This window comes from Equus caballus, chromosome 30, assembly GCF_041296265.1.
Source record: "Equus caballus isolate H_3958 breed thoroughbred chromosome 30, TB-T2T, whole genome shotgun sequence".
NCBI lineage: Eukaryota > Metazoa > Chordata > Mammalia > Perissodactyla > Equidae > Equus > Equus caballus.
In genome coordinates this window covers 33,167,755-33,180,964 of record NC_091713.1, presented here as the reverse complement: position 1 = coordinate 33,180,964, position 13,210 = coordinate 33,167,755, and the positions used below count along the sequence as shown (strand labels likewise).

General features: G+C 37.6%; 1 protein-coding gene across 22 annotated transcripts in view; it reads left to right on the top strand.

Annotated features, from left to right (window-relative positions):
* The window catches only part of LOC100060734 (complement factor H-related protein 4), an 86,157-nt gene that overhangs the window by 16,284 nt on the left and 56,663 nt on the right, over positions 1 to 13,210 (top strand). For 17 of the 22 annotated variants that reach the window (XR_011434191.1, XR_011434192.1, XR_011434190.1 and 14 more), the window contains 3 exons: positions 640 to 834; positions 1,281 to 1,457; positions 6,584 to 6,766. Coding sequence is in view for 19 of the 22 variants with exons in the window: in XM_070255793.1 (XP_070111894.1) it covers positions 640 to 834; positions 1,281 to 1,457; positions 6,584 to 6,766 (555 nt within the window). In the remaining 3 variants the exon portion in view is untranslated. The remainder of the gene's footprint in view (positions 1 to 639; positions 835 to 1,280; positions 1,458 to 6,583; positions 6,767 to 13,210) is intronic. The other 5 variants (XM_070255792.1, XM_070255797.1, XM_070255796.1 and 2 more) reach the window with 1 other exon arrangement.

The following is a 13,210-nucleotide window of genomic DNA, read 5'->3' as shown; positions in this document are numbered from 1 at the left end:
CATCGCTCTAGTTAAGTAAAGGAAAACTTGCCTCCATGATTGGCGTGAGGCATGAATAAGAATACTATCTTTCTGTGTGATGTGATAGATGGAAAATTTTTGTGCTTCTCTGCGTTTCTTACATTGTTTCCAATAAGTAGAAAATAAGCTAATGAATGTTAATCCAAAAAACCCACCCCTAAACCCTAGCTATCTCCCTACATTGAGTTGATCTGAGAAGAAAAGGCAATGCTCTGATTTCTGATGAGAATGGAAAAGAAGACAGATGAGCTGAGTGATAAAATCAGTACTTTCATCTCTCAACCGAGATGCTCATTTAATGAACCAGGGGTAGGATATACGTACTCAAGGAGAATTTGTTAAATAGGTCCATATAATTTTCTTCCTGGAGAGTCTTGATACAAGTTTATATATCATATGACCCCAAAGACACAATTTTATCTTCATTACCAAGGATTTCCTCACATACCTCAGTCATCTGAATTTTATACATTTTCTTGTCCTAGAAATTCTAACGCAGTGAGGATAATTATGCAGATAAGACAGTATAATTCATCAATGAAACAACTCATCTCTAATTTGTTTTTTATTAAAATAAAACATTATTTATAAGGGTTTTCTTATGTTTTTTCTTGAAAGTGAAGACTTGTGATTTTCCAGACATAAAACATGGAAGGCTCTACTATGAACACTATTATAAGCCAAAGTTTCCAGTATCTGTAGGACATTATTATTCCTATTACTGTGATAACAATTTTGTGACTCCTTCAAGATATAGCTGGGATTATATTTATTGCAGACCAAAAGGATGGGAACCAGAAGTACCATGCCTCCGTAAGTAAACCTCCTTATAATTGTATGTGTATCAGTATTTCTAAGAGTGGAGAGAGAAAAACAAATGAGAGAATACAGTTAAGTCTTGTTTGAAAAAACAGGGCTAAAGAATGAGTTCTATGAGCAAAAATACCAATGTGTATCTTTATTTTCATGAGGAGGTCTTCAAGAAAATCTCATGAGAAATAAAGATAGAGGTTTTACAGGAATATCTATATCATTTATACATATTTTAATAATAAAATCAAAGATAAATGATACAGAATATTAATTTTTCTTTTTCAAGGGACAGTTGGTAGTAATTTTAGTTTTTCTTAAGTTATACATTATTTTTGAATGCTTGTCCATTCTAATTTAAATATTGAAAAGATAATTATAAATTTACTATTTTGACCAAGTTTATGGATTTTTAAAAAATTTTCCTGTATCATTTTTATCATCCTTAGGACAATGTAATTTTAATTATTTGGAACATGGAAAGTATCCACCTTATGGAAAACAATATTTACAAGGTGAATCTGTAAAAGTTGAATGCCATTCTGGCTACAGTTTTCCAAATGAGGAGAACTTAATGACATGTACGGAGAATGACTGGTCCCCTCCTCCCAAATGCATTGGTGTCAGTAAGTAAACTGGTCTGAGAATCAATATGTTTATGATTTGCTAAGACTCATCTATATTAACTGTGGTAAAACTTTTATATCAACTTCTTGTTGTGCGAATGGACCTATTTGATCTTGTTTTCTCCAAATGTATATGAATTGATACAAAAAATTCTTGATATATACATAGCAAGTTGAAACAATATGTGAGGTAAAAGACAGGTTATTTGAAATTTTCCATTCAGAGAAGAACAAAGGAAAAATAATTACAGAGTGAAGGTAGGTTACCTAAATTATGAGAGATTATGAAGGGAAACATTTTAGGCATTAAGGGAGTTCCAGAATGAGAAAAACTGGAGAAAGGGGCACAAAGTTTATTAAAGAAATAATGGCTGAGATCTTACCAAATCTGGGAAGATATATGGACTGTCAAAATCAAGAAGCTCCTAAGTCCCCAAACAGATTCAACCCAAAGAGATCTTTTACAAGACACATGCTCACAAAACAGGCTGAAATAAAAAACAGGGATAATTTGAAATCAGAAATAGAGACAAAAGTACCTCACAGTCATGGGAACCCCCATATGGATATCAGGAGATTTATCAATAGCTTCATGCCAGGAGAAAGTGAGATGATATATTTAAAGTGATGAAATAAAAAAACTGCCAACCAGGAATGCTTTATTCAGCAAAGCTGTCTTAGAGAAATAAAGGAGAGATAAAGACTTACCATACAAATCAATGCTTAGGGAATTCATCAACACTAGACCCGCCTTACAAGAAATGCTGAAAGGAGTGCTTCAAGTTGTAATGGAGGAACATTAATTACTATAAAAATATACAAAGATATACACCGGGAAAGGTAAAGATATAGTCAAATGTAGAACACTCCAGTGCTTTAATACAGTGGTGTATAAGTCACTTAATTCCAATATAAAGGTTAAAGGATAAAAGTTTAAAAAATAAGTATACATACAATAATTTGTTAATGGATACTTCATAAAAAATATGCAAATTGTGACACAATACCATAAAATGTGAGGAAGGCAATAAAAGGATAGAGTTTGTGTGTGCTATTTGTTGTCAACTTAAACTAGACTGTTCAATCTATGATATTTTGTAATGTAAGCTCATGGTAAGCACAAAGGAAAATGTACAGTAGATTCACAAAAGATGAAGAGAAAGAAATCAAAGAATAACATTATGGAGAATCATCTATTCACAAAGGAATACAGGAAGAGAAGGAGAAAGGAACAACAGAACTACAAAACAGCTAGTAAACAATTAATTAGATGGCATTAGTAAGTCCCTACCTATCAATGATTACTCTAAATGTAAATGGATTAAATTATCCAATCAAAAGACATAGAGGGCTGAATCCATAGAAACATAAAAGACTTGGGGCTGGCCCCGGTGGCGCAGCACTGAAGTGTCCATGTTCTGCTTCGGCAGCACAGGGTTCGCCGGTTCGGATCCTGGGTGCGGACATGTCACTGCTTGGGAAAAAGCCACGCTGTGGTAGGTGTCCCACATATCAATTAGAGGAAGATAGACACGGACGTTAGCTCAGGGCCAGTCTTCCTCAGCAAAAAAGAGGAGGACTGGCAGAAGATGTTAACTCAGGGCTAATCATCCTCAAAAATAAATAAATTAATTAAAAAAGTAATAGAGTATCTGAATGATTAAGAAAACAAGAACAAATGATATACTATCTATAAAAGGCTCACTTTGGACTTAAAGACACAAATAGAATAAAAGTGAAGGAATGGAAAAATGACGTCATGCAAATGGCAACCAAAAGAATGCAGGAGTGGCTATACTTATATCAAAAAAATTGGCTGTATATATAAAACTGTGTCTAGACACAAAGAAAGTCATTATATAATAACATAGGAGTCAATTCACAAGGAAGATATAACAATTTTAAAGATACGCACACACCACATCAGAAATCCTAAATACGTAAAGCAAATATCGACAGGTTTGAAGAGGAGAAATTGACAGCAATACAATAATTTTCAGTTGATTTTTGTGTATAGTGTAAGATAAGGTCTCAATTTTATTCTTCTGCATGTGGATATCTAGTTTTCATAGTACTATTTGTTGAAAATACCATTCTCTCCCCATTGTTTGTTCTTGGCATCCTTGATGAAGATCAGTTGACCGTATATATGTGTATTTATTTCTGGGCTCTCTATCCTTTTCCACTGATCTTTTATCTGTTTTTATGCCAGTATCATACTGTTTCAATTAATATAGCTTTATAATATAGTTCAAAATCAGGAAGTGTGATGTCCTCTGCTTTGCTCTTGCTCAAGATTGCTTTGGCTATTTGAGGTTTTTTTGTATTTACATATTAATTTTAGGTTTGTTTTGTATTTCTGTAAAGAATGCTGTTGAGCTTTTGATCAGGATTGCATTGAATCCATAGGTCATTTAGAGTGGCATGGACATTTAAAAATATTGAAGACTCCAATCCAGGGACACTGGGTGTATTTCCACTTATCTGTCTTCTTTAATTTCCTTCATCAATGTTTTATAATTTTCAGTGCACACATCATTCACTTATTCGGTTAAGTTTATTCCTGTGTAGTATATATTTTTTTGTTGTTAATGTAAATAGGATTGCTTTGTTAATTCTGTTTTCAGATAGTTTGTGGTCAGTGTAGAGAAATGCTACTGATTTTGTATGTTGATTTTGTATGCTGTCACTTTGTTGAAATTGTTCATTAGTTCTAACAGCTTTTTCATTTAATCTTTAGCATTTTTTACGTGTGTTATTATTTCATCCGCACACAGAGATAAATTTACTTCTCACTTCACAATTTGGAGGCCTTTCTTTATTTTTTATATTGTTATTTTAAAGTTTTCTAATTGAGGTAACGTTGGTTTATAAAATTATATAAATTTCAGGGGTATATCAGTAGGTTTCTACTTCTGTAGAAACTACCTTATGTTCACCACCAAAAGTCTAGTTTCCATCTATCACCATCACATGTGCCCCTTTACACCTTTCACCTTTTTCTTGGCTAATTCCTCTGGCTAGGACTTCTGGTGCTCTATGGGACAAAAGTGGTGAGAATGGACACAATTGTCTTCTTTTTGATTATCGAGCAATCAATCTTCAATCAGCTCAGCCAGAGATTCTGGGGTGCTCTCAAAACTCTGTGCTCATCCAACCTGCAGTCTTTGTACTTAGCTTTCCCCAGGACTCTAGAGGAAGCCAAGTCCCATCGGTGTCCTGAGATAGGCAAGATAGTAGCCAGTCCCTCCAGTAGTAGTCAGATAAGTTGAGGTGCTAGATGTTTGGTCCCGTTCCTTCTTTACTCAGGGTGAAGTTCTGAGCTGGAGTTTCACATTTCACTCACTCTGCACTGAGCTGGAAAGAGGAGCTGTGGTAAATGCATGCAGTCCCCTCAAACTGTATGCTCTTTGAAACCAATGTTTTGTTCTCTGGAGCTCCTAGGCATCCAGACAATTGTGGTCTCCCTCATCTTTCAGAGTTGGGTTAATTAGAAGCCAATCTCTCAGGCAGCAGCTGGAAAAGATGTGAAGTCTGACTCCTTCTAGCTGTGTGACCGAGCTACTTCCAGGGAGAAACTGAGAGCTGCTAATTCTGCACTCAGCTGGGGATGAACTATGAGAAGTGCACGCACACCGATTCATAACTGACATTCTGTCCCGTGTAGTCCCCAGGAGGTACTAGGAAATGCTGGGTTCTCTAGTCCCAGAGACAGGCAAGTCAGAAGCCAGACCCTGAAGTAGCTGTTGGAAACATGGGGCACTAGATATGTGGCTCCAACTCTTTGTTCTTCAAGGAGAAGCTGGGAGTTGGGTATTTCTTCCCAAGTGGATGATGTTGTGCTAGGGGTGGTGTTTATGATGAAAGTATATCTCTGTTTCTCCTACCAGTTAGGATGTTGTCATTTTCTCATTCACCTGGCGAGCAGGAATCTCTCCACCAGCTTTTGTATCTCTAGTAAAGGGAATTGACACATCTGTAGCTGTTAATATGGCGTGCCTATGGGACAGGGAGAGGGAGAGTCATCCTATTCTACCATCTTACTAATGTCTGTCTATTTTTTTCAAATTTATACTTATACTGGCTTTTGTGTGCTTTTCTTTTTCTAATTTCTTAAAGTGGAAACAATTCTTGATTTTCAGTCTGTTCTTTTCTCTTATAGCTGCTTAATGGTAAAATTTTCTTGTCATCACTACCTTAGTGTCATTTTACAACATTTTATTTAACATCTTTTTATTATCATTCGATTCAAAATATTTAATGACTTCCCTTATGATTTTTTCTTTATCTATGGGTTATTTAATAAATGAACCAGACCTCTGTAAAGAAATCTAGTAACTGACAGAAGTCTACTTTTACTGTTTCAAATGAAGTTATACCTTATTTGGGAAATCATCATTTTGGACTTGGAAGATCAATGAATGCATTGATCTTTGTAACCTTCCTTGAACTCTGTAGCCATGTAGTTTTCAGCACCCTATCATGATGACCAACATTTCAAATTCTCAGATTCTCAGAGCCAAAGACAGTGGTAGATATGGCAGAATATTCTCTGAGATCATCACCTGATCTAAGATAACCCAGATGGTCAACAGAGTTCTGGGGTAGCTTAAGAGAACTAAACTAGAAAACAATGAAATTAGTCCCAGGAGAGACCCATTGCTAGGAGGACTCTGGCTTGCTACAGGATTCCAGATCCATTAGGCCAACAGATTTCTATAATTTCTTAGAATTGATTTTAAATTTTTTTTCTGCTTTTTCTCCCCAAATCCTCGCAGTACATAGTTGTATATTTTAGTTGTGGGTCCTTCTAGTTGTGTCATGTGGGATGCCACATCAGTGTGGCCTGGTGAGTGGTGCCCTGTCTGCACCCAGGATCGAACCTGTGAAACTCTGGGCCGCCAAAGCGGAGCACACCAACTTGACCATGGGGCTGGCCCCCTCATTCTGAATATTTTAAATCTTGTTTTGTCCCCCCAAAATTTGAAGAGATTATCTTTAATTAATATCTTTGGAAATTCATACCTTATTATCTCTAACAAAAAACTAAAATGATTAGAATTTTTCCAGGTTTTCATTTGCAAATGATGCATGCTTGTCTATTCTTTATGCTTTCTCCTTTTCAGAAACATGCTTAAAATCAGATATAGAAGTTAAGAATGGATTTATTTCTGAATCTGACACTACATATCCCTTGAATAAGGAAATGCAATTTAACTGCAAACCAGGATATGTAACAGCAGATGGTAAAACCTCAGGGTCAATTACATGTCTGCAAAGTGGATGGTCAGCTCAACCCATATGCATTAGTAAGTAATTGATTATGTTAGTGTTCATTATTATGATTATCATTATACAAAAATTTAATTTAATTCTTCTTTGGTGGGGGGTGTGAAGTGATTCCATCAGAAAAGATAAATAAAAAAGCTTTGAGAAAAATATATAATATTTTGCCTTTTATGATTAATCACTTGTGTGGTAGAATATCAGTCCATCTTTCAGGTAAGTTTCTCCTCTTTAAGACTTCCTGTGATTTCCAAACTGGTTAGGAGACTTATGTGTGTTCTGGTGTCAAGTCCTTTATTATTAGCTGAGATCCTTGTGCCTGTTCAACTTGTTTTTAGGTGATGAGACTTTTATGTCAGAGTCTTTGCTCCTAGACCTGAAAGTCATATTTTTAGTGAGAATATGGGTCCATAATGCATAATCTTGGATTATGCAACTTTTATGTTTGATACTGTAGAATGGGTGCAGTTCTGAAAAATCCTCTCCCTTCGAAAATCTTCCTAAACATCTAATAAGTGGAGACTGAGAAACACTTCTAGATAGTATCAAATTTTGCTGTGTGGAAAGAGTTCCGTGTCACACTACCAAGAAATTAAGGAAGATTTTTCTAAGAACAATTTGCTCAGTTTTTCTTATTTTTATTTTTTTTTATTTATTTTTTTTTTATTAATGTTATGATAGATTACAACCTTGTGAGATTTCAGTTGTACATTTTTGTTAGTCATGTTGTGGGTACACCACTTCCCCCTCCGTACCCTCCCCCCACCCCCCCTTTTCCCTGGTAACCACCAATCAGATCTCCTTCTCAATATACTAATTTCCACCTATGAGTGGAGTCATATAGAGTTCGTCTTTCTCTGACTGACTTATTTCGCTTAACATAATACCCTCGAGGTCCATCCACATTGTTGTGAATGGGCCAATTTCGTCTTTTTTTATGGCTGAGTAGTATTCCATTGTGTATATATACCACATCTTCTTTATCCAATCATTAGTTTCTGGGCATGTAGGCTGGTTCCACGTCTTGGCTATTGTAAATAATGCTGCAATGAACATAGGGGTGCAACTGACTCTTGAGATATCTGATATCAGGTTCTTAGGATAGATACCCAGTAATGGGATGGCTGGGTCATAGGGTATTTCTATTTTTAACTTTTTGAGAAATCTCCATACTGTTTTCCATAGTGGCTGTACCAGTTTGCATTCCCACCAACAGTGTATGAGGGTTCCTCTTTCTCCACAACCTCTCCAACATTTGTCGTTCTTGGTTTTGCATGTTTTTGCCAATCTAACGGGGGTAAGGTGATATCTTAGTGTAGTTTTGATTTGCATTTCCCTGATGATTAGCGATGATGAACATCTTTTCATGTGTCTATTGGCCATATTCATATCTTCTTTTGAGAAATGTCTGTTCATGTCCTCTGCCCATTTTTTGATCGGGTTGTTTGTTTTTTTGTTGTTAAGTAGTGTGAGTTCTTTGTATATTATGGAGATTAACCCTTTGTCGGATAAGTGGCTTGTAAATATTTTTTCCCAATTAGTGAGCTGTTTTTTTGTTTCAATCCTGTTTTCCCTTGCCTTGAAGAAGCTCTTTAGTCTGATGAAGTCCCATTTGTTTATTCTTTCTATTGTTTCCCTCAACTGAGGAGTTACAGTGTCCGAAAAGATTCTTTTGAAACTGATGTCAAAGAGTGTACTGCCTATATTCTCTTCCAAAAGACTTATTGTCTCAGGCCTAATCTTTAGGTCTTTGATCCATTTTGAGTTTATTTTGGTGTGTGGTGAAAAAGAATGGTCAATTTTCAATCTTTTGCATGTGGCTGTCCAGTTTTCCCAGCACCATTTGTTGAAGAGACTTTCTTTTCTCCATTGTAGGCCCTCTGCTCCTTTGTCGAAGATTAGCTGTCCATAGATGTGTGGTTTTATCTCTGGGCTTTCAATTCTGTTCCATTGATCTGTGGACCTGTTTTTGTACCAGTACCATGCTGTTTTGATCACTGTAGCTTTGTAGTATGTTTTGAAATCGGGGATTGTGATTCCGCCGGCTTTGTTTTTCTTGCTCAGGATTGCTTTAGCAATTCGCGGTCTTTTGTTGCCCCATATGAATTTTAGGATTGTTTGTTCAATTTCTGTGAAGAATGTTCTTGGGATTCTGATTGGGATAGCATTGAATCTGTATATTGCTTTAGGTAGTATGGACATTTTAACTATGTTTATTCTTCCAATCCATGTGCAAGGGATGTCTTTCCATCTCTTTATGTCATCGCCTATTTCTTTCAAGAGAGTCTTGTAGTTTTCATTGTATAGATCCTTCACTTCCTTGGTTAAGTTTATCCCAAGGTATTTTATTCTTTTCGTTGCGATTGTGAATGGGATAGAGTGCTTGAGTTCTTTTTCTGTTAGTTTATTGTTAGTGTATAGAAATGCTACTGATTTATGCACGTTAATTTTATACCCTGCTACTTTGCTGTAGTTGTTGATTATTTCTAATAGTTTTTCTGTGGATTCTTTGGGGTTTTCTATGTATAAGATCATGTCGTCTGCAAACAACGAGAGTTTTACTTCTTCGTTACCTATTTGGATTCCTTTTATTTCTTTTTCCTGCCGAATTGCTCTGGCCAGCACCTCCAGAACTATGTTGAATAGGAGTGGTGAAAGTGGGCACCCTTGTCTTGTTCCTGTCCTCAGAGGGATGGCTTTCAGCTTTTGTCCATTGAGTATGATGTTGGCTGTGGGTCTATCATATATGGCCTTTATTATGTTGAGGTACTTTCCATCTATACCCATTTTACTGAGGGTTTTTATCATAAATGGGTGTTGGATCTTGTCGAATGCTTTCTCTGCATCTATTGAGATGATCATGTGGTTTTTGGTTTTCATTTTGTTAATGTAGTGTATCACGTTGATTGACTTGCGGATGTTGAACCATCCCTGTGTCCCTGGTATAAATCCCACTTGATCATGGTGTATAATCTTTTTGATGTATTGCTGTAATCGGTTTGCCAAAATTTTGTTGAGGATTTTTGCATCTATGTTCATCAGTGATATCGGCCTCTAGTTCTCCTTCTTTGTGTTGTCCTTGTCAGGTTTGGGGATCAGAGTGATGTTGGCTTCATAGAATGTGTTAGGGAGTTCTCCATCTTTCTCAATTTTCTGGAACAGTTTGAGGAGAATAGGTATTAAGTCTTCTTTGAATGTTTGGTAGAATTCTCCAGAGAAGCCGTCTGGTCCTGGACTCTTGTTTTTGGGGAGGTTTTTGATTACCGTTTCTATTTCCTTACTTGTGATTGGTCTATTCAGATTCTCCATTTCTTCCTGATTCAGTTTGGGGAGATTGTAGGAGTCTAGGAATTTGTCCATTTCTTCCAGGTTGTTCAATTTGTTGGCATATAGTTTTTCATAGTATTCTCTTATGATCTCTTGTATTTCATTGGTATCTGTTGTGATTTCTCCTCTGTCATTCCTGATTTTATTAATTTGCGATTTCTCTCTTCTTTTCTTGGTGAGTCTGGCTAGGGGTTTGTCAATTTTGTTAATTCTTTCGAAGAACCAACTCTTTGTTTCATTGATCCTTTCTATTGTCTTTTTTGTTTCAATATCGTTTATTTCTGCTCTTATTTTTATTATTTCCCTCCTTCTACTGACTCTGGGCCTTGTTTGTTCTTCTTTTTCTAGTTCTGTTAGGTGTCGTTTGAGGTTGCTTACGTGAGCTTTTTCTTGTTTAGTGAGGTGAGCCTGTATTGCGATGAATTTCCCTCTTAGGACTGCTTTTGCTGCATCCCAAATGATTTGGTATGTCGTGTTCTCATTTTCATTTGTCTCCAGATAATATTTGATTTCTTCTTTAATTTCTTCAATGATCCATTGTTTGTTGAGAAGCGTGTTGTTTAGTCTCCACATTTTTGCACCTTTCTCTGCTTTTTTCTTGTAGTTGATTTCTAGTTTAATAGCGTTATGATCAGAAAAGATGCTTGATATTATTTCAACTCTCTTGTATTTATTGATGTTTGCTTTGGTTCCCAAAATATGGTCAATCCTTGAGAATGTTCCATGTGCACTTGAGAAGAATGTGTAACCTGCTGTTTTTGGATGAAGTGTTCTATATATATCTATTAAGTCCATCTGGTCTAATTTTTCATTTAATTCTATTATTTCCTTGTTGATTTTCTGTCTGGATGTTCTGTCCATTGGTGTTAATGGTGTGTTGAGGTCCCCTACTATTATTGTATTGTTGTTGATGTCTTCTTTTAGTTCTATTAAGAGTTGCTTTACAAATTTTGGTGCTCCTGTGTTGGGTGCGTATATATTTATAAGTGTTATGTCTTCTTGGTGGAGAGTCCCTTTTATCATTATATACTGTCCCTCTTTGTCTTTCTTTATCTGTTTTGCTTTGAAATCTACCTTGTCTGATATTAGTATAGCGACACCTGCTTTCTTTTGTTCATTATTAGCTTGGAGTATTGTTCTCCATCCCTTCACTCTGAGTCTGTGTTTGTCTTTGGGGCTGAGGTGTGTTTCCTGGAGGCAGCATATTGTTGGATCTTGTTCTTTGATCCATCCTGCCACTCTGTGTCTTTTGATTGGGGAGTTCAATCCGTTTACATTTAGAGTGATTATTGAGACGTGGGGGCCTACCACTACCATTTTGTGTCTTGTTTTCCGGTTTTCTTCAGTTTCCTTTGTTTCTCGTCCCATGGTTTAATCTGTTCTGATGTAGAGCTGCTACTCTCTGTTGTTGTCCTTCTACTTATCTCCTCTGCTCTTGGTTTTGTAGCCCCTTTCCTTTTTTGGATTTTTCAGGAATGAGGGTTTTCCTGAGGATTTCCTGAAGAGGAGGTTTTGTGGCAATGAACTCCCTTAATTTTTGTTTATCTGGGAAAGTTTTTATTTCTCCATCGTATTTGAAGGATATTTTCGCTGGGTAGAGAATTCTCGGCTGTAGGTTTTTGTCCTTCAGATTTTTGAATATATCATTCCACTCTCTTCTAGCCTGTAAAGTTTCTGCTGAGAAATCTGCTGATAGCCTGATGGGGGTTCCTTTGTAGGTTAGTTTCTTTTGCCTGGCTGTCCTTAATATTTTCTCCTTGTCGTTGACTTTTGCTAGCTTCACTACTATATGCCGTGGAGTTGGTCTTCTTGCATTGATAAAGTTTGGAGATCTATTGGCTTCTGTCACCTGAAGATCCATCTCCCTCACCAGATTTGGGAAGTTCTCAGCCATTATTTCTTTGAATAGGTTTTCTGCCCCTTTCTCCTTCTCTTCTCCCTCTGGTATACCTATAATCCTTACGTTGCATCTCCTAATTGTGTCTGATAATTCTCGGAGAGTTTCTTCATTTCTTTTAAGTCTTGCTTCTCTCTCCTCCTCTGCCTGCAACAATTCTATATTGCCATCTTCCAAATTGCTAATTCTTTCCTCCATATTATCGGCCCTACTGTTCAGAGCATCTAGATTTTTCTTAATCTCCTCTATTGTGTTCTTCATTTCCAGTATTTCTGTTTGGTTCTTCTTTATCGTATCAAACTCTTTTGTGACATAGCTCCTGAACTCGTTGAGTTGTCGGTCAGAATTCTCTCTTAACTCAGTGAGTATTTTAATGATGGCTGTTTTGAAGTCATCATCATTTAGGTTATATATCTCATTTTCTTTGGGATTGTTTTCTGTGTATTTGTTACTTTCTTTCTGTTCTGGAGATTTAATGTATTTTTTCATATTGCTTGATGATGTTGATTTGTGCCTCCGCATGGAGATAGAGTTTAGTTGCTCCTTTCACTTGTTTCAGCTGCTGCGGTGGGGGGAGCAGCTGTTTATACTTCACCAACCAGGAATCCTGTCCGTAGTTGCTAACTGGGCCTGGGCCCCTCTTCGTAGCCACAGTGGCCCTTTGGATTCCCTCCTCTGCCGTGGGGGCCGTCACGGGGGGCTTCAGGCTGCAGGTGCCTACTGTTGTTGCCCACCTAGATGCGCTCTCTCCTTGGGGTCTGCAACGGTGTTATGGGCTTTTCCAGCGGCCAGGGGTGGGATCACTTTTATTTGTCGCTCGGTTGCTGTCGGCACCCACCAAATCTCACTTGTCCTCTATGGGTCGCAGGAGAGCTATTGGCATCTTCTACAGTCTGTGGTTAGTACACCTAGCTATGCTGCTTTTGCCCTGGGGTCTTCCAGCCTTGTGGCTGGCGGCTGGGTGCCTTCTACTGGTGCTGTGCAGAGGCTTTCCCTAAGGCTTCTGTGAGCCTGTAGGGTTTCCCCCTAGGCTACTAAGCTGGGTCTCTGGAACTCTCTCCAGCCCCAGTCCTCTCCGAGATCTCCGGCAATCCCTAGCCTCACCGGGTGGGCAACGGCAGCTGGGGGTCGCCCCGCCCTCTGGGCTTCTCTCCGGGCCTCTGCCGGGAGCTCTGAATGCTCAGCGTGGCCCCTCTGCTACCGGCAGACAGAGAGTTTTGTCTGCTGCCTGGCGGAGCTCCGG